The 24,720-nt window shown below is 42.9% G+C and overlaps 1 protein-coding gene across 1 annotated transcript in view; it reads right to left on the bottom strand.

The window, feature by feature from the left end:
• PLEKHG7 (pleckstrin homology and RhoGEF domain containing G7) overlaps nt 1-24,720 on the bottom strand; it is an 82,336-nt gene that overhangs the window by 4,988 nt on the left and 52,628 nt on the right. The window contains exons 10-14 of the mRNA XM_005206126.5: nt 14,491-14,665; nt 12,791-12,906; nt 12,348-12,441; nt 7,600-7,679; nt 5,105-5,258 (exon numbers count right to left, since the gene is read on the bottom strand). Coding sequence (XP_005206183.1) covers nt 5,105-5,258; nt 7,600-7,679; nt 12,348-12,441; nt 12,791-12,906; nt 14,491-14,665 — 619 coding nt within the window. The remainder of the gene's footprint in view (nt 1-5,104; nt 5,259-7,599; nt 7,680-12,347; nt 12,442-12,790; nt 12,907-14,490; nt 14,666-24,720) is intronic.

Below are 24,720 nucleotides of genomic sequence, written 5' to 3'. Positions count from 1 at the left end.
GACAAAAATAGCAATATTTCTTTGGATATATCTCCTAGAGTAATGGGAACAAAAGCAAAAATAAACAAATGGGACCTAATTAAATTCAAAAGCTTTTGCAGAGCAAAGGAAACCATAAACAAAAAGACAACCTACAAAACAGGAGGAAATATTTGCAAATGACGCCGCTAATAAGGGATTGATTTCCAAAACAACTTACACAACTCAGCGTCAAAAAAGCAAATAACCTAATAAAAAAAGGGCAGAAGACCTAAACAGGCATTTCTCCAAAGGAGACATACAGATGGCCTAGGGCACACGGTGAGATGCTCAACATCACTCGTTATTAGAGAAACGCAGATCTTAGCTACTATGAGGTGCCACCTCACATAGGGCAGAATGTCCATCATCAGAAAGTCTACAAACAATAAATGCTGGAGAGGGTGTCGAGAAATGGGAGCTCCCCCTACACTACTGATGGGAATGTAAATTGCTGCATCCACTATGGAAAATAGTTCTTTAAAAAACTAACAATTACCCAGCAATCCTATTTCTGGGTATATATCTAGAAAAGACAAAAACTAAAATTTGAAATGATCCATGCACCCCAATGTTCATAGCAGCAGTATTCTAGTAGCCAAGACATGGAAACATCCTAAATGTCCTTCAACAGATGAATACACACACACACACACACACACACACACACTGGAATATGACTCAGCCATAAAAAAGAACAGTGCCATACACACACACACACACACACACACACTGGAATATGACTCAGCCATAAAAAAGAACAGTGCCATACACACACACACACACACACACACACACACACTGGAATATGACTCAGCCATAAAAAAGAACAGTGCCATACACACACACACACACACACACACACACACTGGAATATGACTCAGCCATAAAAAAGAACAGTGCCATACACACACACACTGGAATATGACTCAGCCATAAAAAAGAACAGTGCCATACACACACACACTGGAATATGACTCAGCCATAAAAAAGAACAGTGCCATTTACAGCAATGTGGATGGACCTAGAGATACGTAAAGTGACATCTCAACAGAGAAAGACAAATACAATATTTCTTATGGAATCTAAAAGGATACAAATGAGCTTATTTACAAAACAGACTCAGAAATAGAAAAAAAAATCCTGATTATCAAGGGGAAAGGTAAGGGAGGAATATATTAGGAATTTGAGATTAACAGATACACAGCACTACATCAACATCGTGTCTGACTCTTTGCAACCCCACGAACTGTAGCCTGCCAGGCTCCTCTGTCCATGGAATCTTCCCGGCAAGAATACTGGAGTGGGTTGCCATTTCCTCCTCCAGGGGATCTTTCCAACCCAGGGATTGAACCTGCATCTCTTGTGTCTCCTGCACTGACAGGTGAATTCTTCACCATTGTGCCACCTGGGAAGCCCCACTATATCAACATATAAAACAGATAAAGAGGCCTTCCCTGGTGGCTCAGTGGTAAAGAATCCACCTGCCAATGCAGTAGACACGGGTTCGATGGTTCGATTCCTGATCCAGGAAGACCACACGTGCTGCGGGGCAACTAAGCCTGAGTGCCGCTATTGAGCCTGTGCCCTAGAGTCCAGGAGCTGCAACCGCAGAGCCCGCATGCTGCAACCTACCGAAGCCGGTTGCCCTAGAGCCTGTGCGCTGCAATAGAAGCCGCTGCAATGAGGAGCCTGCACACTGCAATTAGAGAGTAGCCCTCACCTGCTGCAGCTAGAGAAAAGCCCATGCAACAGTAAAGACCCAGCACAGCCAAAGAGAAATGAAATTAAAAAGACATAAACAACAAGGACCCACTACACAGCACAGGAACTAAACCCTTTGGTACCTTGTCATAACCTATAATGGAAAAGAATCTGAAAAATGTGTGTGTATAAAATGGCATCACTGCTGTATACCTGGAACACTGTAAATCCACTACATTTCAACTTAAAAAAAAAAGTCAACTAATGCCAAATGAGGACACAGATTAGGTGTATTTTTCTAAGGTCACACAGCTTGTGAATGATATAGCCAGGATGTGAAACCAGGTTTCTGTCACTTCAAAGCACAATCCCTTTTTTTTCAGACTTTATTCTGTTTCACCCTACAGCTCTTCTGACTCAGACACTGTATCTGAACAGGTAAAATAATGACCAATGTTAATATTTAAAAACAAAAATGAAATGATAGTGACAAAAAGTAACAAAACATGGTGAAGCATGGTTTTAAAAAGGTATTGATTTTATTTAAAAAAGAAAGAAAAAAAAGGAATACAAAAGATAACACATGCATCTCCTAAGGGAATCCTGGGATGCCGGGTTTCCCACAGAGTCCAGCTGTCTGGCGGGGCTGAGGCTGACCTGATCCCAAGCTGCTTCCCTCTCCTGCTGGGGGATCACACGCCTTCCTCTGCTCACATCCATAAATCCCAGCAGAATCTTCTAACTATGGCCACTCTAGAAAGAAGGCTGTGTCCCTCTGAGATGCCCCGTTCTAAGCTCGCTCAGGAAAGCTCTCTGGTTTATGCAGATTTTGGCCTCTAATCTAAGAGGCCTTAAGGCCTGCCTAGTTGTTTTTCAGCAAAGCTTCTATTTCTCCTAAGTAAAACAGGAGGGAAGCAGAAGGCTCTAGTTGGGATGCAGGTTCCTCCCACCCCACTGGAGCCCGGCTGCTCTTGGGGAGAGTTTGGATACATTCAGGATTTAAACATTCAAATATGCAACCCAGTTACATAACATACTGATGTACAGTGTGGCTATTATTATTACCGCTGGTGTCTTCACAGTGCAATGTTGCTGTGCCATGTATAGGCTGGTCCCCTGCTGATGACTAGGGACCAGCTAGCCCAGGGCTGCTGAGCTGGGTGCTACAGGGCTTGCACTGTCCTCCCTGTTCTCCTCTCCTCCTGGGGCAGGAAGGCATTCTCCTCCTGCTGTCTTTGCTGGTCTCCTATGAGCCTGTACCCAAGGCAGAAAGAGGCCTGCTTCCTTTCGAACACTGCTGCCTCCCACTCAGTACTAAGTCAGCCAAGATGTCCTTCAAGTCCCTCAGAGACCCAGGGCTTTCCTGACAGGATGTACTGATCTTTCATTGTTCTGAGGACTCCATCTTTGTGACTCCAAGACATTTACGGAGTGCCTAGTTCTCAGGAAATGCTTGAAAAACAAAAATATATATTTCTGATCTATACACGTGTGTATGTATGTACATACACATATTTATATGCTTATTTCTGGTATTTTTCTAGAGAGCAATTGCAGTAAAATATCTTAGGCTTTCCTAGCGTATCTTGGTTTACCAGTGCTTTAACAACAGCATTGGTACTAAAATGATTAACAGACCTAATAACAGTCATCATTTATTGAGTGCTTTACCTGCATTATTTAATTCTCATGACAACCAACTGGGGAAGATATTATTTTATCAAGATGAATTATGAACAAAGCTAGTGGAGGTGATGGAATTCCAGCTGAGCTATTAAAAATCCTAAAAGATGATGCTGTTAAAGTGCTGCACTCAACATGACAGCAAATTTGGAAAACTCAGCAGTGGCCGCAGGACTGGAAAAGGTCAATTTTCATTCCAGTGCCAAAGAAGGGCAATACCAAAGAATGTTCAAACTACCATACAATTGCCCTCATTTCACACACTAGCAAAGTTACGCTCAAAATCTTTCAAACTAGGCTTCAGCAGTATGTGAACTAAGAAACTTCTATATGTACAAGCTGGATTTAGAAAAGGCAGAGGAACTAGAGATCAAATTGCCAATATTCGTTGGATCATAGAGAAAGCAAGGGAATTCCAGAAAAACATCTGCTTCATTGACTACACTAAAGCCCTTGACTGCATGGACCACAACAAACAAGTGGAAAATTCTTTAAGAGATGGGAATACCAGACCACCTTACCTCTCCCCTGAGAAACCTGTATGAAGGTCAAGAAGCGACAGTTAGAACTGGACATGGAATAACTGACTGGTTCAAACTTAAGAAAGGAATATGACAAGGCTGTATATTGACATCCTGTTTATTTAATGTATACTTTTGATGAGGGTGAAAGAGGAGAATGAAAAAGCTGGCTTAAAACTCAATATTCAAAAAACTAAGATCATTGCATCCAGTCCCATTACTTCATGGTGAACAGATGGGGGAAAAGTGGAAACAGTGACAGATTTTATTTTCTTGGGCTCAGAAATCAGTGTGGATTGGTGACTGCAACCATGAAATTAAAACACTTGCTCCTTGGAAGGAAAGCTATGACAAACCTAGACAGTGTATTATCACTTTGCCGACAAAGGTCCATACAGTCAAAGCTATGGTTTTTCCAGAAGTCATGTATGGATGTGAGAGTTGGACCATAAGGAAAGCTGAGTGCCGAAGAATTTCAATTTGTAGGGTTGGAGTGCTAGAGAAGGCTCTTGAGAGTCTCTTGGACAGCAGGGAGATCAAACCAGTCCATCCTAAAGGAAATCAACCCTGAATATTCATTGGAAGGACTGATGCTGAAGCTCCAATACTTTGGCCATCTGATGCGAAGAGCTGACTCGCTGGAAAAGACCCTGATGCTGGGAAAGACTGAGGGCAGGAGGAGAAGGGGGCAACAGAGGATAAGAAGGCTGGATGGCATCACCAACTCAATGGACATGAGTCTGAGCAAGCTCCAGGAAGTAGTGAAGGACAGGGAACCCTGGCGTGCTGCATCCATGGAGTTGCAAAGAGCTGGATATGACTTAGCAACTGAACAACATCTGTGGCTTAGAAAATTTACATATTGAATTGCACAAAGTTTGGAGGTTTTTCCATAAGATCTTACAGAAAAGCCAGAACGAACTTTTTGGCCAACCCAATACCTTGCACACAGGGTCACACAGCTAGCAAGCGGCAGAGCTGGGTCACCCAAGTGTTGGAAGCAAGTCCAATACTCTTTCCATAACTAGCTTGTAGAATGGGTGATATTTAACTACACAGAAACTCAGTATTATCTTTGTTGAAGCTTTGAATTGGATTCATGTCCTGCTATCAAAAAAAGCCAACATAAAACTCTGGGATGGCAGAGATGAGCTGAATGATGACCGTAAGACACGTACCTGACACGTGGAGTGGATCGAGACCTCTGACAAGCAATCTGTCTAGTGGAATGGGCTGGTCGATTACCGTACATGAACCCCCTTCTCTGATTACTGTTTGCAGCTCAGCAGTGAGTGAAGGGCACATTAGACCAGGGTCTGAGCCTCCGAGTTTCTGAAATTTAGGAGGAAAATAAGGCAAAAAATAGGAAATAAATACTGACACACATACTTACAGCACATCCTTAAATAAACTGATTTTTAAAAACAATTGTTTGAAATCCAGCTTACTACTCTTTTAGGATCTTGAAAGCATTTCCCAAAGTACACAGTGATTTAAAACACAGTGTTTCTGAGCCCTAAGTTTAATCACCTGAATAAATAAATGGTCACTTCCATAACTTGGAAACATTAAATCACCATCACATCACCAGAAAGATCTTTATTTCCAGTATTCCTCTGTAGTACTGAATTAAATGAATGAGAAAGAGGAGCCTCATCTGGGCCCACTCTATGAGATCTTACACTAAAATCTAAATAAATAGATTCCATGCTTTATGATTTATAAATAGCTGAAATTGTTTTGAATATATATGCTAAATTAAAAGAAAAAGGATGTCAAAAATTGTGATGTACATGAAGCAATTTGTGCATTAAATAGCAAAGAGAAATTAAAACACAACATTATTTCTTTTTCCAAAAAAATAAATGACACCTGATGTCTTCTCTGGGTCGTTATTTCTGCTCCTGTGAAGTCAATAAAATTCTCAGATTTATCAGACAGAAGAATTTAAAGGGGAATTTAAAACAGGTAACATTCCTTATTTTAGAATCAAGTTGTGAAGCATGGAAGCAGAATATTATAACATGGTCAGTAATGAGTCAAGGGCTCTGATCTGTGCCATTATGTAAAGAGAAGGTAAGCTGTGCTTCATGTCAGGTTTTGGAAGGGGACAGAGATTTTTTTCAGGGCTTGACCTGTTCAGACATGCTAGTCTGGCAGCTAAAAACAGGAGGTCATCCAAGTTTTGAAACTGACTCTCAGTATCTCCAACAGCCACTCCCTTCCCAACCAATCAACTATTCACAGATTGATTAATGGGTATCTATTTTATTGCTTGTGAGCTAAGTCATTTCAGTTGTATCCAACTCTCTATGACCCTGTGGACCGCTCCTCTGTCCACAGGATTCTCCAGGCAAGAACACTGGAGTGAGTTGCCATGCCCTCCTCCAGGGGATCTTCCTGACCCAGGGGCTGAACCTGTGTCTCTTATGTCTCCTACACTGGCAGGCGGGTTCTTTACCACTAGCGCGTGGGAAGCCCATCTTTTTCTATTGCGTATAGGCCCTTAAATTATTTAGTTTAACTAACCAACATGCCACTTTCCTGGTGGCTCAGCGGTAAAGAATCTGCCTGCTAATGCAGGAGACACAGGTTTGATCCCTGGGTCAGGAAGATACCCTGGAGAAGGAAATGGCAACCCAACTCCAGTCTTCTTGCTTGGGAAATCCCAGGGACAGAGGAGCCTGGTGGGCTACAATCCATGGAGTCTCAGAAGAGTTGGACACGACATCGACTACAACAACAAACAACAGAAACCAACATGCCATCTAGAAGCTTAGAATATTAAAATATCCGGGAGATCTAGTCTCATGATCTTAACATCTGTGTAAGGCTAGCTATTGAGTAAAAGAGTGAGTGGGTTACAACATTAAGTATCTCTGGTGGCCAAGGAGAAACTGCAGCTCTTCCCACCTCTAAGGGCTGCAGAAAAGGCCCCTTCCTGAAAGCACTTGCATCAGTCAGGGGACAGACTGTGAAATGGGAAAGTGGTGGAGCATGAGACCCGTGGCTTAATGGGGAGTAGCGACAACAGTACTAACAATTAATACCTAAAGAGAAAAATCCCTAGTCTTAGAAGAGACCTTGTGGCTCTAGCCCTTGGTGACTCTTTTTTTCCCATGATGCCAACTGTACATCTGTTTGGCATCTGCAGTTCTTAATTACAGGTAGACTCTGAGAGACCGGGGCCCCTTCCCACGTGCAGCTCCCTACATCATCCCTTCTCAGGAAGGAGGTGCCCTTTCAAACCAGAATGCATTTGGCAGCATTTGGTTTCAAGAGGCGCCCTGCTCCGACAGCTTTCACTGTGGTGGACAATGTGGATGAGGAAACGGCTGATGTGGACAAAAGGATCTTCATTTCTTTTGTGGAGGCTGGCCAGGCATAAAGTCCTCTGGCTTCTGGGACTCACCTCAAAAGTATATGGGCTTGAGTCATTCTAAAACTACACACACCCTTTGGCATCCTTATGAAATGGGGCTTGCTTTTGTTACTGATGTTTTTCAGTTCAGACCTCTATGATGGGAAAAGCCAGTATTTTTAAATGCCTCCATTTTATGGAGGTTAAAGTCCGATTTGAAGTACATGAATTTTTTCTCTTTTTAACAACTTATTCAGAAATATTTTTATAAACTCATTCAACAGACTTATTTAGAAAACAACAGACTTTTACCTTTTTGTTGCGCTTAGTTTTCGTAACTAAGAGGAAATCATCAAAGAGAAACAGATAAACATCTAGGAATCTTGTGCTTTCTGAGGAAAGAAAGAAGATGAAATTGGGGCTGGAAATAGCAAGCAAGTTTTTTTTTTTTTTTCTTTTTAAATCAAAGAAACCCTTTAGAAAACAACATAGAACAGGGATCTGGGTGCAGGAGGCTCAGGACTCAGGGGGCTCCAATCACGTGGGTCAGAAAATTGCATTACAACTGAGCTGATTTCTCCCTAAAGCAGAGACCTGGTGTGAGCTCACACTTCCAACTTTAAAGATACTAGTGATGCATTTCATGTGGATCTAAGATAACCTGGGTGATATCTGTAGTGGTTTCAGCTAAGCCTAGGACACATCTGTTGATCAACAGGACACCAGCATTTTTGCCTTCTGACTCATCTGGCTGTCACTGGCAAAGGGAAACGTTACTAGAGAAAAGGCACTTTGTCATTGCCATGGAACTGCATAGCCCCTCAATTCTTTGCGGAAGCCCCAACCCCCATTGTGTACTCAGAATAAGGAACTAATTAAGGTCAGATGAAGGCTTAAGGGAGGACCCCGGTCTGGCAGGGTGAATGTCATCCAAGACACACCAAGGCACGCGCGGGCTCTCTCTGCCACGTATGGATGCTGAGAAAGCTGGAAAGAGCGCTCACCAGGAACCACATTAGCAGGCAACTTGATCTTAGACTTCCAGCCTCCAGCACAGTGAGAAATCAACGTCTCCTGTTTAAGCCACCCAGCCGGTGGCATTTTGTTATGGCAGCCCTAGCTGATTAAGAGAGTCATTAAAACAATTTGTTTCTCAAGTTTTGCAATGTGTCTATACACGTTTAAAGTCTTCATGTAGCTTTATATTCACAACCTTTTCTTAATTTCACTTTTGATGATAACTAAAGGCAAACAGGCTTTTCTGCTTTTCCCTAAGAAGGAGACAGCAGTAGAAAAGAAAAATATTAGAGAGATCGCTCCCCTTCTGGATTTAACTCTATCCCTTAGAAATTAGAAAAAGAAATGGTTAAATTTAAATGATTTTAGAGGAAAGGGTTGTCCTTTCAGAGGGTGATGTGACGGCACTTGAAATATATGAAAAATCAAGTAAATATTTTTTATTATTCTATTTGTTTATATTATTCTAGAAGTTCTTTCTTATATACCCTGGAAATACAATGTCTAAGGTTAAATTAATAGATACAATATCTAACACTCCCCTTAAGTTTAGAGGAAAGATACTTCCTATATTTGTCCAGAAGAGAAATTAGATATTTTATTCAATCTTGAATTATCCTTGAATATTTTTTAGGTGTTTTCCATCTCTACTAGAAACTCCTTTTGGCAAAATGGGCTGTGGAAAAGACTGCCGGTGGTCTCTCAAAAACAATTCTTATTTTGTAGTCATGAAATTTCCAAGTTTTAGTGGGTAGATGTTTACTTGTGAACAAATACATGCGCCAGCTTTCCTTGTAGCTGAATGTGACCAAGTGACTAAATTCTGACCAATGGGATATGAATTAGAATGCAGGCAGAATTTAGTCACTTGGTCACATTCAGCTACAAGGAAAGCTGGTGCATGTATTTCCAAGCAGCCAACAAACACTGAGCACCACGGTGCATCAATGATTAAGGCAGAATCTTGCCTTCTAAGAGCTTTAATAAAAGCTTTAATTTAATAAAAGCAGACACATAATAAACACAGACAAGATTTGAGATGAATTCAAGAACTGACAGTGCTAAAGTAAATATGGGATTATGAAAAAGGATGACTAAAGAGGGACACTGTAGGCCTAGAGTATTCATATTTACTATCCCAGGAGTCTGAAGCTGTGGGTAACACCAGTTCTGAGGCTTATTAACTTGTGTGGTTCTGACTCGGTTAGGTCTTCCTCTCACAGAGCCTGAACTGTGGGGTTCTCATCACACTGCTGGGCTTCCCTGGTGGCTCAGCTGCTAAAGAATCCGCCTGCAATGTGAGAGACCTGGGTTCGATCCCTGGGTTGGGAAGATACCTGGGAGAAGGGAAAGGCTACCCACTCCAGTGCTCTGGTCTGGAGAATTCCATGGACTGTACAGTCCACGGGGTTGCAAAGAATCGGACGCGACTGAGCGGCTTTCACTTCGCTTCATCGCACCGCTAGGGGACGGAGCAGCACCACCGACTCGCCCCAGTTCTGCAGCAGCAGGAACAATGCTCTCTAGGTACCACAGCTAGCTACTCGGCCATCATACTGGCCTGAACGTCACTCATTTTTCTATTTAGGAATTCCAATCTGTGGGGAGCAGTGCATTTGTGAAGGTTATGTGCCGGCATGAATTCCAATGGGAAGCTGGTTAAACTTCTCAAGTTACAAAAACTTGTACCTTCTGGGAATGAGAAAATGCATTTATTTAATCTTAACACCACAGTTTTTAGGGCTAGAAGAAATTCTGAAATGTATTAGTAGTAGGTATCACTGTTATCATTGTTATTACCATTGTCATCACCAACATTTACAGAAGAGATTAAGGAAATTTAAACAATTTCCCCAAAGCCCACCGTTGGTGCTAAAGCCCCTAAGTCTTGGTCCAGTGCTTTGCCCATTCAAAACAATATCCTATTTCTTCTAATATTATTACCCCCACCACACTTCCTTGCCAGCTCTGAGTCAAAGTCCCAGTGACTAAATTTGGTATGATGACACCTCCCCCTCTGATGAAACCTGACTAACAGCATATACTGTTAGGCAGGAGCCTCGTGTTACTGATATTTACACAGGTCTTTCCTTTTTGATCCACACCATTTCTAACATTTTAGGATAGGCTAGTGCAACTCACTGTGTTGGGGAAGTTGGTGGACACAGGGAAGAGGTGAAATAAAATCTCTGATAATTCCAGGCGGAGGCCAAATTTTGGAGGGAAAGTCATAAGACTGTACACAGAACTGTGTTTCGCTTCCTTACTTTAGGTTTTGGTTGGATTTGGCTTTGTCACAATGATCTAGTTATTTCTGAAATTGTAAATGACATTAAAGAAGGTGTAAAACTGTTATCTCCTCAAAGGCAAGTGGGGGCAGGGGCGTCTGCAGGTGGAGAATGGTTGGAAAACAAAGGCCCAGGCTCTTCCCACCTCACCTGCTTCGCTGTGGAGCCTTCAGGTTGGTCTCTCTGCTTTGTCTCCTCCAGCCACTTTGCATACTGCTTTTTGGAGCTCATTCTCCAATAATTTTTAACCTTATGTCCCTGCGTGAGGACTCAGTGGCTTCCTGCTCTCTGCAGTTTCCTTGCTGGATCCCTGTGGCTTCCAAGGCAGTCGCTAAAATTCTGGAAGCCAGCTAGGCTGAGGCAGCCTGTTGGCTTGGGTCTGAATGTGGCCATTAACTTGCCAAGTGCCCTGAATGTGTTATGGAACTTCCCTGTATTTGTCCTGTGATATGGGATTAAATGTAACTTCTCTGCATGACTCACTGGCAGGAGAAAATGCACGCAAAACTCCTTTGCTGTGAAACATTGGGCGTGTCTATCTTCCTGAGTGGGCAGGGGTTATGTCCCAAGCTGGCATCTAACACTATCTTGAAAACAGAGCAGGTTCTCAACAAATGTGTACTGAATAAGGACTTACTGCCCAGCACCCCCTGCCGACAAGATCTCAGACGGCTATAAACATGCAATCTCACATCCCTCAGGGCTTCATACACTGTGGGTGCTCAATCGAGATTTTGTGAAGCAATGAATCAATGAATGAAAGCAAATCTTACTTCAGCTGGGCAGCCCTTTCTGATCATGATATTGACTGAGCGCTGACTCTCTACCAACTATTCTTTCAAGAGCTACCAACATCCATTAGCTCACTGAAATCCTCACAGCAAAGAGGGGAAACTGCAGCGTGGGGAGAATGCTGACCAAGGCCCCAGGTCACAGAGGCAGCAGAGGTGGACTGGGAAGGGAGCCTGGCAGCTCGGGCACACCCTCCTAACCACGGGGGAGCCTCCTCGTTCAGGCGGCCTCTGTCTCCAAGCCTTTTCTCGTGCTGTGCTTTTCATTCGGGATGTCCTTCCACTGACCTAACATCCTTCTATTCTTCACCAGAGACCCCCTCCAGTCCCACGGGTCACAGGGAGCCCTTCGGGGGTACTCCAGCATTGGGCTCGCTTTCGGATTCAGACTGCAGGGCTGCTTACTGTGGCAGAGCTTCTCAACTCGAGGGAAAGCCTTATCCAGAATAGTGATTCTCTATCCTCCAATCCTGTGCAGCACAAAGTGTGTTACATAACAGATTCTCAGTCTACACTGACAGTCTGACTGTCCAACTTAGTGAGGGTGGGAACAGCTGATGCCGAGTGTTTACCAGATTCCAGACCTTGAGCTTGAAGATGGAAATGGCAGCCCACTCCAGTATTCTTGCCTGGAAAATCCCATTGACAGAGGAGCCTGGCAGGCTACAGTCCATGAGGTCGCAAGAGTCGGACACAACTTAGCGACCACCACCACCACCGGATCTTGAGCTAAGCTCTTCACTTGGACTTCAGTCTTATAAGATACACAGTTGCCCCATTTTAGAGTCACCTTGTGGTCTGATCAAGCTGGAGTCTGTGTGACTCCACAGGATGCTCTCTGATTCACATCTGCTGTCACCTTGGCCACAAGCAAATGCAATTCCTGCCACCCTTCTATTAGCCACAGTTGGACAAGTTACAAGGTAGCAAGGATGTTGGGTTTGTAAAGGAAGCAGTTATTTACCTGCAAGAGTCAGTTTTCCTTCATAGAGAAGGTGTCTGTTGGTTGGTGACAGGATGTTTTCTGCCATGTGTTCTTTAAAAATGTGTTTCAGGCACTGGGAAAACAAGAGAGACAATCAAAGAGATGTTAGTGATGAGAAGACAGCGCATTCCAGGAGCTGCGGCAATGCGACTCTGTCTACAAAGCTGGAGACATTTGGAAATGCCAGTAAGTGGGCATGCGGCTGGGGAAGAATGAGCAAACCTCTCAGAAGGACCAGCCTGGGAACGGCGTGATGAGTCCAGCCGCCCCACCACACACAATGCCATGTGGATGAAGGCTTTACATCTGCGAGACTTACAATTCTGGTGGGCAGCTGGGGACTATGTAATAAGATTAGCGTACTTCACTCAAACGCCAAACTTCTGGCAAGGGATGTATGTTCTAACTGACCCCTTTTGTACCTCTGGAATGAAAAACCTTTTATCTCGATCCCAAAGTGGAGGCCACACTACAATCTCCTGTAGATGTCTGAACTTCTGAAAATTGTCAAGCCACTTCACTTTTCCTTCAAGATCCTCTAAAAGACAAGACACATACAATATATTTTTAAATGTATGAGACATTACAGCATAAAATTTAACCAAGATCCATAGAAATCATTCAGACACTGAACCCCTGGAGGTTCATTTAACATTATTTCTCACTGTTTGAACACCTTAGAAAAACTCACTAATTTGAAATCAGCCTCTTGCAGAGAATATGAAGCTGAACTAATTCAGTAAATTGTAAACGTGCATTTTTATTTCAATAATACTAATAATGCCCCTGGTAGCTCTCTCATACTCTCTGCATCATACAGCTGATTATAGGAAGGAAAAAAATCAGACTAACAAGGACAAGCATATCTTTGTCTTAATCATAAAACACACATTCCCTTTATGGTAAAGTTGATTATGTCTTTTGGTAAGAATGTGTTTTTTCTTCAAAGTTTAGTTTGAAGAAAAGTTCTCGTCAAAGAACTTTTGAAAACAAAGAAAAGTTTTCTTCAAAGTTCTTCAAATACTAGTTTCCCAGTATTTTTAATAACATATTGCTATTGAGGTTTTGAAATGAGTTTTGAAAATATGGAGGGCAAGTCGTAGACCCATAGAATCAATGGTTAGGGGAATCTTTGAGAATTCACTATCTTTAAGCTCATAAACTTAGAGGAAGGCCACAGGGATCTCTTTCCTCAACAATGAAAATTCAGATTTTGTTGAGAAATTCCTGGAAGAGATGCTATCTTCCTCACAAACCTATCAAAATGAGTAATAATCTTAAAAATTACTTTAAAATTTAAAAAAGTCTGTTTTTAATTGAATTTCCTGTCAATCAATTTGATAAGCTTAATTCTAGTTCATTGGGTAGGTCATTAGAGAATTTGAACAAAAACTTTTAAAAAAAGGGGAAAAAACTCCTAATTGAGTGGTCATTTTACTTTTAAATATGAAAAGAAAAAATACATAATTTCTGTACAGCTGGTAATTATCAATTTGAATTGTTCCTTTTTGATGCTCCCTAGGAAATCTTTTATGGACACCTATCATGGATTTCTTTATTTGGATTTGACTATACATAGCTACCCAAATAGACTTAAATTATTACAGGGCTTGCTCTTTTATCCCCTAATTTCAGTTCTAAATATTGCAGTTGGCATTATATTTAGATTGGCCCTCGATTTCAGTGACCTAAAAAAAAAAATGACGGTGGTACTTTATCCTCCGGAAAGGCTTTTCATGCTGTTTACTTCCATTTGCTTTGTGTGTGGGCTCAGTGTGGATGTTAAAAACAAAGCGCCTTCATCATCTGGGAAGTAGAGGTTTTCCTGCCTGAACTCACATCTGAAAACCTTGGAGACGGAGCCACGGCTTGCGTGACCCCTTAGGAGTTAGGAGTTCTCACATGGTTGGCCAGGATGTGAGTGGAGCCCATTGTTTTGGGTGTGTTTGATTTACATTGCAAATTCAAAGTCAAATCCACATTTCCGAGAGCCAGTGACCTCAAGCCGATGGAATTACCTCCTAGGATGGAAGCCCAGCTGGTTCCCAGGAGCCACAGGGCCCCCCAACTCTTTGACTAAAGCTGACACTGGAGCTCTGGGTCCCTCATCTCAGGGACTTACGGATTGCCTTTTCCACCTTTTCCTTGATGGAGTAGATCATGATTTTCTCCGTAGAGTCTGTACTCCTTTTCCAGATATTCTTCAGCAACAAGGGGTATCGAGTCAGCCTGTGCAGCGGGGCCACGAGCAGCTCAGGCAGGTGAAGGCGCCTGCACTGGTCATGTTGCTCACACCACTGGGGAAGGCAAAACCAGGCCTGTCAGAACACTGCTTCTCCTATTGGGGCACACTGAGGAATCTGGACACAAGCAAACCTTAAGAGATCTCACTCAGTACTGACAGCACACCTGTGAGCTTGCTGGGAAAAAGTATAAGGACTGAATATTCATTGGAAGGACTAGATCTTGCTTTTGAAAATCCCATATTAAACCGTCTTAGCAAGCATTTATCTACTAGTACTGAATTCAGAATCTCAAATGGGTTTATTTTTTTGCAATGTGCTTACGAAGTATTATACACACATTCCAGCCTTGTTCACCCTTCTGACCGACTGTGGTTTTCCCTTTTCCTCCTCCTGGGCCCTCGGGGTTGATTTCTGGGTTTGCCAGCTCTGCTTCCTCCTTTGCTGCAGTGCAGTTAGGAAAACTGAGAATCAACACTGGGTGGGGAGGAAGGAAAAGGAAGGAGTCTTGCTTGTTGGGTGAGTTCCTTAACTCGCCTCTGTTGGAGGGAATCAGGATAATGAGAAAATGAAGGTGAAGAGGCTAAACCGATCTACATCATATAGAAGAGAGATGAGAAGAAAAAAGACACAGACGGTTGTCAACAGGGAGAGTTTGTTCAAGGAGGCGGCTGCCAGGTGTACATGCAATGGGGAAGACATGAAAGGAAATTTTAGTAAGTACTGCTACAAGTCAGGAGAAGGCAATGGCACCCCACTCCAGTACTGTTGCCTGGAAAATCCCATGGATGGAGGAGCCTGGTAGGCTGCAGTCCATGAGGTCGCTAAGAGTCAGACACGACTGAGTGACTTCACTTTCACTTTCCACTTTCATGCATTGGAGAAGGAAATGGCAACCCACTCCAGTGTTCTTGCCTGGAGAATCCCATGGACGGAGAAGCCCGGTAGGCTGCAGTCCATGGGGTCGCACAGAGTCGGACACCACTGAAGCGACTTGGCAGGCAGCTACAAGTCAGGCCTTACAAATGGCTGAGACAAGAAGTGAAAGGCAAAGGAGAAAAGGAATGCAGAGCTCCAAAGAACAGCAAGGAGAGATAACAGTCTTCCTAAGTGAACAATGAAAAGAAATAGAGGAAAACAACAGAATGGGAAAAGACTAGAGATCTCTTTAAGAAAACCAGAGATACCAAGGGAACATTTCATGCAAAGATAGTAACAATAAAGGACAGAAACAGTATGGGACCTAACGGAAGCTGAAGATAGTAAGAGGTAGTAAGAATACACAGAAGAACTGTATCAAAAAGGTCTTAATGACCCAAATAATCAAGATGGTGTGATCACTAACCTACAGCTAGACATTCTGGAGTGTGAAGTCAAGTGAGCCTTAGGAAGCATTACTAGGAACAAAGCTCGTGGAGGTGATAGAATTCTGGCTGAACTACTTAGAATCCCAAAAGATGATGTTGTAAAAGAGCTGCACTCAATATGACAGCAAATTTGGAAAACTCAGCAGTGGCTGCATGACTGAAAAAGGTGTTTTATTCCAATTCCAAAGAAAGGCAATGCCAAAGAATGTTCAAAGTACTGCACAATTGCACTCATTTCACATGCTAGCAAGGTAATGCTCAAAATCCTTCAAGCTAGGCTTCAATAGTACATGAACCAAGAACTTCCAGATGCTAAAGCTGGATTCAGAAAAGGCAGAGGAACCAGAGATCAAATTGCCAACATTTGTTAGACCATAGAGAAAGCAAAGGAATTCCAGAAAAACATCTACTTCTGGTTCATTGACTACACTAAAGCCTTTAACTGTGTTGATCACAGCAAACTGGAAAATTCTTAAAGAAATGGGAATACCAGACCACCTTACTTGCCTCCTGAGAAACCTATATGCAGGTCAAGAAGCAACAGTTAGAACCAGACATGGAATAATGGATTGGTTCAAAGCTGGGAAAGGAGTACATCAAGGCTGTATATTGTCACTCTGCTTGTTTAACTTCTATGCAGAGCACATTATGAGAAATGCTCGGCTGGATGAATCACAAGCTGGAATCAAGACTGCCAGGACAAATATTAATAATCTCAGATATGCAGATGACACCACCTTAATGGCAGAAAGTGAAGAGGAACTAAAGAGCTTTTTGGTGAAAGTAAAAGAGGAGAGTGAAGAAGTTGGCTTAAAACTTAACATTCAAAAAACGAAGATCAATGGCATCCTGTCCCATCACTTCATGGCAAACAGGTGGGGAAAAAATGGAAACAGTGACAGACTATTTTCCTGGGTTCCAAAGTCACTGTGATGGTGACTGCAGCCATGAAATTAAAAGATGCTTGTTCCTAGGGAAAAAATGCTATGATAAACCTAGACAGCAGGTTAAAAAGCAGAGACATCACTTTGTTGACAAAGGTCCATATGGTCAAAGCTGTGGTTTTTCCAGTAGTCATGTACAGATGTGAGAGCTGGACCATAAAGAAGGCTGAGCACCCAAGAATTGATGCTTTCGAGCTGTGGTGTTGGAGAAGACTCTTGAGAGTCCCTTGGACAAGAAGGGGATCCAACCAGTCAATCCTAAAAGAAATAAACATTCTGAACATTCATTGGAAGGACTGATGCTGATGCTGAAGTGCCAATACTTTGGCCACCTGATGCAAAGGGCTGACTCACTGAAAAAGAACCTGATGCTGGGAAAGATTGAAGGCAGGAGAAGAAGGGGACGACAGAGGATGAGATGGTTGGATGGCATCATCGACTCAACGGACATGATTTGAGCAAACTTTGGGAGATAGTGAAGGAGAGGGAAGCCGGCATGCTGCAGTCCACGGGGTTGTGAAGAACTGGACACAGCTTAGTGACAACAAGAACACGTGTGAAAGCCACAGCCACTACCCACCACCCCATTTTGCTGGCTCCATTCTTTTCTTTGGAAGAGAGTGCTTTCTCTTTTTTCCCCTCTCTTCCCTTCTCCAACTTTCCCCCTTTTCTCTCCTAGCCTCAAGCTTTGCAATTGTCCTTGTCTTCCATACCCTCCTACCCTAACAGCTATATCACATTTCTTCTAAAAACTTCCAGGACTCTTCTTTACGGGAATTCTGCCATGCATGATCTTTCCCACTTCCCCACCTACAGATGGCAGGTCAGAAAAGTGAGGCCAGAGGGGCACAGAGGACGGAGCTCTAGGGGCCAGGCTTTAAGGCTGAGGGACCGCCTCCCCTCCCTGCACCTCAGACTCCTCTTCTATAAAATGGGAGCAGGTATTAGATGACTTCCTAGTTTTCATCCAGCTCAAAATGATTGTGATCCTCACTGGGGTTGAAGGAATGAAGGAAGCAGAGACTGCAGCCACCAAAGAGCTAGGAACAGAAGGAGTGGAGGAAAGAGGTGTGGGAAGGCCGTCGTCATCTGTGGCCTTCAGTTTAGTTCAGTTGCTCTGTCGTGTCCAACTCTTTGCGACCCCATGGACTGCAGCACACCAGGCCTCCCCGTCCATCACCAACTCCCAGAGATTTAGTGGCTGATTTCTGTGCTGAGTCACTGGCAGCAGCATTCCAGCACTACCTGCTGGTCCTCGTGGGAAGCTGGGGAGCTCCAGTAATTCATTTCTCATCAGCAGTGAGGGATTCCCTCAAAACACACAGCCCCGGGTCACTGCTCCAAATTTCTATGCCGTGGGCAACAGTTCTGGTGGCCAGCACCCACTGGTGTTCAGGGTAAATAGAAAAGCACTGAATCTCCCTCAGATAGCAATCAGAAAAGAAATACCAGTGGTAAATAATTTAGACAAAAATCCAGGCAGAGATACACAAAATATTTATAGTGTTTTGAAAGGTCTCAGAAGAGTGAAAAAAAGAAAAGACATTTGATGATTTAAAAGTGAACCTATAACTTTTTCTTCCATTTCTCTGTTGGCTTTACTTTTCATGTCTATTAGGGAAAGAAAAGAAACTCTGTCATGAGAAATGGGATATAAAAGTCCTTTTCCTGGATGGGTCTAGATGAGTGGAATCTGCTTCAGCTTGATAATAAATAAATTTGTATATAGTTGGAAGATCAAGATCGTGGAATAGAAGGACACAGACCTTGCTAACTCCCACAAGTACATAAAAAATACATCTACACGTGTACCAGTTCTCACAGAATACCTACTGAAATTGCTGGCGGAAGAGCTCATACAACGAAAACTGCCAGGAAGATCACCATGCAACAAGGGAGGATGGGATAGGACCTGTACTCCTGGGAGAGAGCTGCGAAAGAGGAAAGGTTCCTTGCCCTAGGAACAAACTTTGCTGCATAGATCAGCCGGAACAGAACGGAAGCGTCAGAGGCTCAGAGAAGAGTGCAGCAATTGGCTTCAGCAGGCAGAAAAGAGAGACCAGCACACCTGGTCTCGGCCACCTTGCTGCACTCCCCAGCTCCATTCATGTGTCTGCGAGTGCGGGTCGGGGCTAGGTGCTGAATCTTGGGTTTCAGAGGACAGATCTGGGCAGAGGACTGGGGGTGGCCGTGCAGAGAAAGCCTGAAGGGGCCAGAGTGTGGACTGGGTGGCAACTGGGGCTGTGTGCGGGATGAAACTTGGATCTACTACAGAAGCCCTCTTGATAAGAAGCACCTGAAGGGAGAGGTGGGTTCACAGCAGAGCAGCCCCACAGAGTGCTCACAGTGGGCAGGGCTCTGTGAACACATGAGTGCCTGCTGTTGCCCCACACAGAGGTGGGGCTGAAATCTGAGCCTTATCAGGAGACTTTGCGACTGTAGTGGATTTATGCTGCGGCCGGTGCCTTTGTAAGCTAAGTGACTGTGGGACATCCCAGCAGAGGACTGATGCTCCCATAGCTGGGGCAAATCCAGAGTCAGCAGCTGCGAGTTTTGTGGGTCCATGTACGTGGAGGTGGGGCCAGGGTCTGCACTCGTCCCGTAGCTCTGAGGGGGTCGAGGAGCATGACTATGGGCAGCTAAGAAAGGTCCTGGGGCCTGACTTCAGGGAATCTGTGCCTGCAGATCTGAGCTGGTGGCTTTACGAGCACAGCACTTGAGGGACATCCAGGCCAACAGCCTGCATTCCCATGGCTGAGGAGGAGGTGAGGGCCATGCCAACAACCGTGTACTCTGGAGGCACACACGGGGGTGACAGACACCATGGAGCGCACTTCAGTGGACAGCTCCTGATGAGGAATACTCATGGTTCCTCCCCCAGTGGTAATGCTCCAGGACTGCTGACCTCACACCGCAGTTCAGAAACAAGATGATCTGGGGGGCTTCTACTCCAACTGGGGAGCAGACTGTGCTCCCAACAAAGCTGTGACAACCACAGACCAAATAGGAGGCTCTGCTCAACTTCCAGCGCAGGCTCTGGTCACCACAAAAACAATCACACTCCCTGTGAAGGGGATAACAACCAGCATACAGGAGGAAAGAAACAGCAGGCACCCACACTAGATGCAGCCCTTGCACCAAAAATATTAAGGCTCAGACTACACAAGGATGCTCCTACATAAAAACAACTCTTCAAGACCATAGAAATTACTGTTTCTCCTAAATCCAGGGGCAAAGAAATAAAACCGAAACCAAGAAACAGAGGAACTATTTCCAAAAACAGGACAGGAGAAATCTCCAGTAAAACAGAATGCGCTACCAGATTCTGAGTTCAAAAAGAAGATAAGGCTTCCTGGGTGGCTCAGTGGTGAAGAATTCACCTGCCAATGCAGGAGACATGGGTTTGATCCCTGATCTGGAGTCATGAAGCAACTACAGAGCCCACGTGCCACATGCTACCGAGCCCTCGTGCTGCAACTACCAAACCCACTTGCCCTTGGTAGAGCTTGTGTTCTGCAACAGGAGAAGCCACCACAATGAGAAGCCCACGCACCACAACTAGACACGAGCCTCTGGTCACGGCAATGAACTCAGCACAGCCAAAAAATCAGTACCGTTACGAAAAGAAAGCAACAACTAACAAATTAAGGAAGGGCATTGAGAGAAATGCAGATCACTTTAGCGAGGAACTACCAATAGAAACTACAAAGAGAAACCAATTAAAATGAGAAAATGTATATGCTGAGATGAAGGCAAGCTAAAGGCAATAAATAACAAACTGAACAATGCAGGGTTTCCCTGATGGCTCAGCAGTAAAAGAATCTGCCTGCTGATGTAGGAGACATGGGTTTGATCCCTGATCCAGGGAGATTTCACATGCTGTGGATCAACCGAGCCTGTGTACCACAAGTAATGAGCCAGCGCTCTAGAGCCTGCACATCACGACTGCTGAGCCCACACACCTCTACCATGGAAGCCTGCATGCCCTAGAGCCCGTGCTCCACAAGAGAAGCCACGGCAATGAGAAGTCCACGCACCACAACTGGAGGGCGGCCCCCACTCACCACAACTGGACAAAAGCCTGTGCAACAACACAGACTCAGCACAGCCATAAATAAATAAATGTATTTAAAAAACAATGTAGGGCAAATAACTGATCAATAAGACAGAATAGTAATGGAAATCAATCAGAAATGTAGACAGAAAGTCAAATGAAAACAAGAAAATACATGAGATTTATGGGATAATATAAAGTGAGCTGATCTACAATCTAACCTAACACTGGAAAGAAATGAACAAATAAAGCCTAAAGTCAGCATAAGGAAGGAAATAATAAGAAGTCAGAGAGGAAGAAATAGAATAGAGATCAAAAAATAGAAAACAAAACAAAACCAATGAAACCAAGAGCTGGTTTTTTGAAAGGGGAAACAAAATTGGGGCTTCCCTGGAGGCTCAGTGGTAAAGAATCTGCCTGCAATGCAGAAGATGTGGGTCTGATCCCTGGTCAGGAAGATTCCCCTAGAGAAGAAAATGGCAACCCACTCCAGTATTCTTGCCTGGGAAATCCCATGGACAGAGGAGCCTGGAAGGCTATCGTCCACAGGGTGGCAAAAGAGTCAGACATGATTTAATGAGTAAAAGAACAGCGACGAAACAAAATTCACCAACTCTGGCCAGGTTCACCAAGAAGAAATGAAAGGACCAAAATAAAACAAGAAATGAAAGAGGAAGCACAATAACTGATTTTGCAGAAATACAAAAATCTGTGGGAGACTACTACAAAGAATTATATACCAACAAGCTGGACAACCTAGAAGAAATGGATAAGTTTTTAGGGACACACAGCCCACCAAAACAGAATCAAGAAGAGATAAATAATTTAAACAGATTGATCACTAGAAGTGAAATATAATCTCTAATAACAATAATAAAAAAGCTCTCAGACTTCCCTAATGGTCCAGTGGTTAAGAATCTGCCTGCTAATGCAGGGACATGAGTTTGAAACCTGGTCTGAGAAGATTCCACATGCCTCATGGCAATTAAGCCCATGCATGTTTGCTGAAACTAAAAAAAAAAACCCACAACACAATCCCCTGCAAACAAAAGTCTAAGATCCAATGAGTTTGCTGGGGAATCCTACCAAACATACAATGAACTTATACCAATCCTTTTCAAAGTCTTCTTTAAGACTGAAGAGTAGGGGATTTCCCAAAGTCATTCTATGAAGCTACCATCACTCTGATACCAAAACCAGGAAAAGACCATATGAAAAAAGAAAATTATAGGTCACTATCTTTGATGAATACAAATATAAAAATTCTCAACAAAATCCAGCAAACCAAATACAACCGCAAGTAAAAAGGATAATAATATACACAATCAAGCTGGATTCAACCTAGAGTCACAAGGACAGTTCAACATAAGCAATACACCACATCAACAAAAGCAAAGACAAAAAAAACCCCATGATCATCTCAACAGATGCAGAAAAAGCATTGGATAAAATGTAACATCCATTTATTATTAAAAAAAAAAAACCAAAAACTCTCCAGAAAGTGGGCACAGAGGAAGCCTACCTCAACATAATAAAGGCCATATATTAACATTTGCAAAAGTGAAAAGCTGAAAGCATTTCCTCTAAGATCAGGAACAAGTCAAGGATGTCCATTCTTGCCACTTTTATTCAACCTTAGTTTTAGAAGTCCTAGCCAAGGTAATCAGAAAAGAAACAGAAATAAAAGGGATTCAAATTGGAAAAGAAGTAAAAATGTCACTGTTTGCAGATGACAGGATACAATATATAGAAAATGCTAAAGATGTTACCACAAAAATGCTAGAGTTTCTCAATGAATTTGGTAAAATTGCAGGACACAAAATTAATACACAGAAATCTGTTGTATTTTCATAAACTAACAACAAAAGACCAGAAAGAGAAATTAGAGAAACAATCTCATTTACCATTGCATCAAAAAGAATAAAATACCTAGGAATAAACCTACCTAAAGAGCCAAAAGATCTGTATTCTGAAAACTATAAGATGCTGATATAAGAAATCAAAGATGACATAAACAGATGGAAAGATACACTGTGTTCTTGGATTGGAAGAAGCAATATTGTCAAAATGACTATATGACCCCAAAGCAATCTACAGATTCAGTGCAATCTCTATCAAACTACCAGTGGCGTTTTTTTATAGAACTAGAACAAAAACTTTTATAATTTGTATGGAAACACAAAAGATCCCAAATGGCCAAAACAATCTTGATACAGAAAAATAGAACTGGAAGAATCAGACTCCCTGACTGCAGACTATACTACAAAGCTACAGTCATCAAAACAGTATGGTACTGGCACAAAGACAAATACATAGATTAATGGAGCATGATAGAAAGCCCAGAAATAAACCCATGCACCTATGGTCAATTACTCTTTGACAAAGGAGGCAAGAGTATACAATAGAGAAAACATAGTCTGTTCAGCAAATGGTGTTGGGGAAGCTGGACAGCTACATGTAAATCAATGAGGTTAGCACACTCCCTTACACCCTACACAAAAATAAACTTGAAATGGCTTAATGACTTAAATATAAGGAAAAAAAAAAAAAGTAAATATAAGACAGGACACCATAAAAATCCTAAAAGGGAACATAGGAAAAACATTCTTTGATATAAACTGTAACAATGTTTTCTTAGGTCAAGTCTCCCAAAGCAACAGAAATAAAAACAAAAATAAACCAATGGGACCTTATCAAACTTACAAGCTTTGATAACCAACAAGGTCCTACTGTGCAGCATAGGACACTATATTCAATATCTCATAATAAATTATAATAGAAAAGAATATGAAAAAGTATTATATATATGTAAAACTGAATCACTTTGCTGCACACCAGAAATACAACATTGTAAGTTAACTATATATAATAAGCAAAAAGTAAATTTACACATAAATCTTATAATTTATAAAATTATATTGATATAATTTATACATAAATCATTACAAATCCAATGTGTTCAGGGGAAGAGTGAAATGGATTGAGGGGCCCAAATAAAACCTTGTTCTCCTCATTAACCTGTCTTGGTGGGATGCGACCATGGTCTTGGACACCCATCATTCTTGGGAACTTGGGAAATCTACTTACGTCCTCTAAACCTCATCTGTGAAGTGTGGATAACAAGAGTTGCCTTAACCGGGTGATGAGAGGTTTTAAGGAGACAATCCACACAGTGCTGACAACAATGCCTGACATGTCTTGAATATTCAGTCCGCAGTAGATAGATTCGTCAGCAGCTGCTAATCGAGCAAAGACTAGCAGAGAGACCTGGTACCAAGTTCCCAGGGTCTTGTTTTCTGACTTTTTCTAGCTGTGTTGGAGTGTCTTTTTTGGGTGTCTTCGTTACACTGTGTGGGCTTTCTCCAGTTGCGGCAAGCAGGGGCTAGTCTCTAGTTGCTGTGCATGGGCTTCTCATTGGGGTGGCTTCTCTTGTGGAGCATGGGCTCCAGGGAGCTTGGGCTTAGTTGCCCTCTGGCATGTGGGCTTAGCTGCCCTGTGGCATGTGGGATCTTCCCAGTTCAGGGATCAAACCTATGTCCCCGGCATTGGCAGGCAGATTCTTAACCACTAGACCACTATGGAAGTCCCCCAGTGTCTTCTCTGCATCACTTTGACTGACTGAAAAAGTGAGGGAAATTCTACTCTTGTCAATGCCCATAAAGATAATGTACAGATATTTACAAAAACCAGCCCCACATGGTGTAGAGAGTAAATTCACCCCAGTGCAACCAGAGCCCAATTCCA

This window comes from Bos taurus, chromosome 5, assembly GCF_002263795.3.
Source record: "Bos taurus isolate L1 Dominette 01449 registration number 42190680 breed Hereford chromosome 5, ARS-UCD2.0, whole genome shotgun sequence".
NCBI classification, from domain to species: Eukaryota; Metazoa; Chordata; class Mammalia; order Artiodactyla; family Bovidae; genus Bos; species Bos taurus.
The sequence above is the reverse complement of the archived record's forward strand: the minus strand, read 5'-3'. Positions and strand labels throughout refer to the sequence as shown.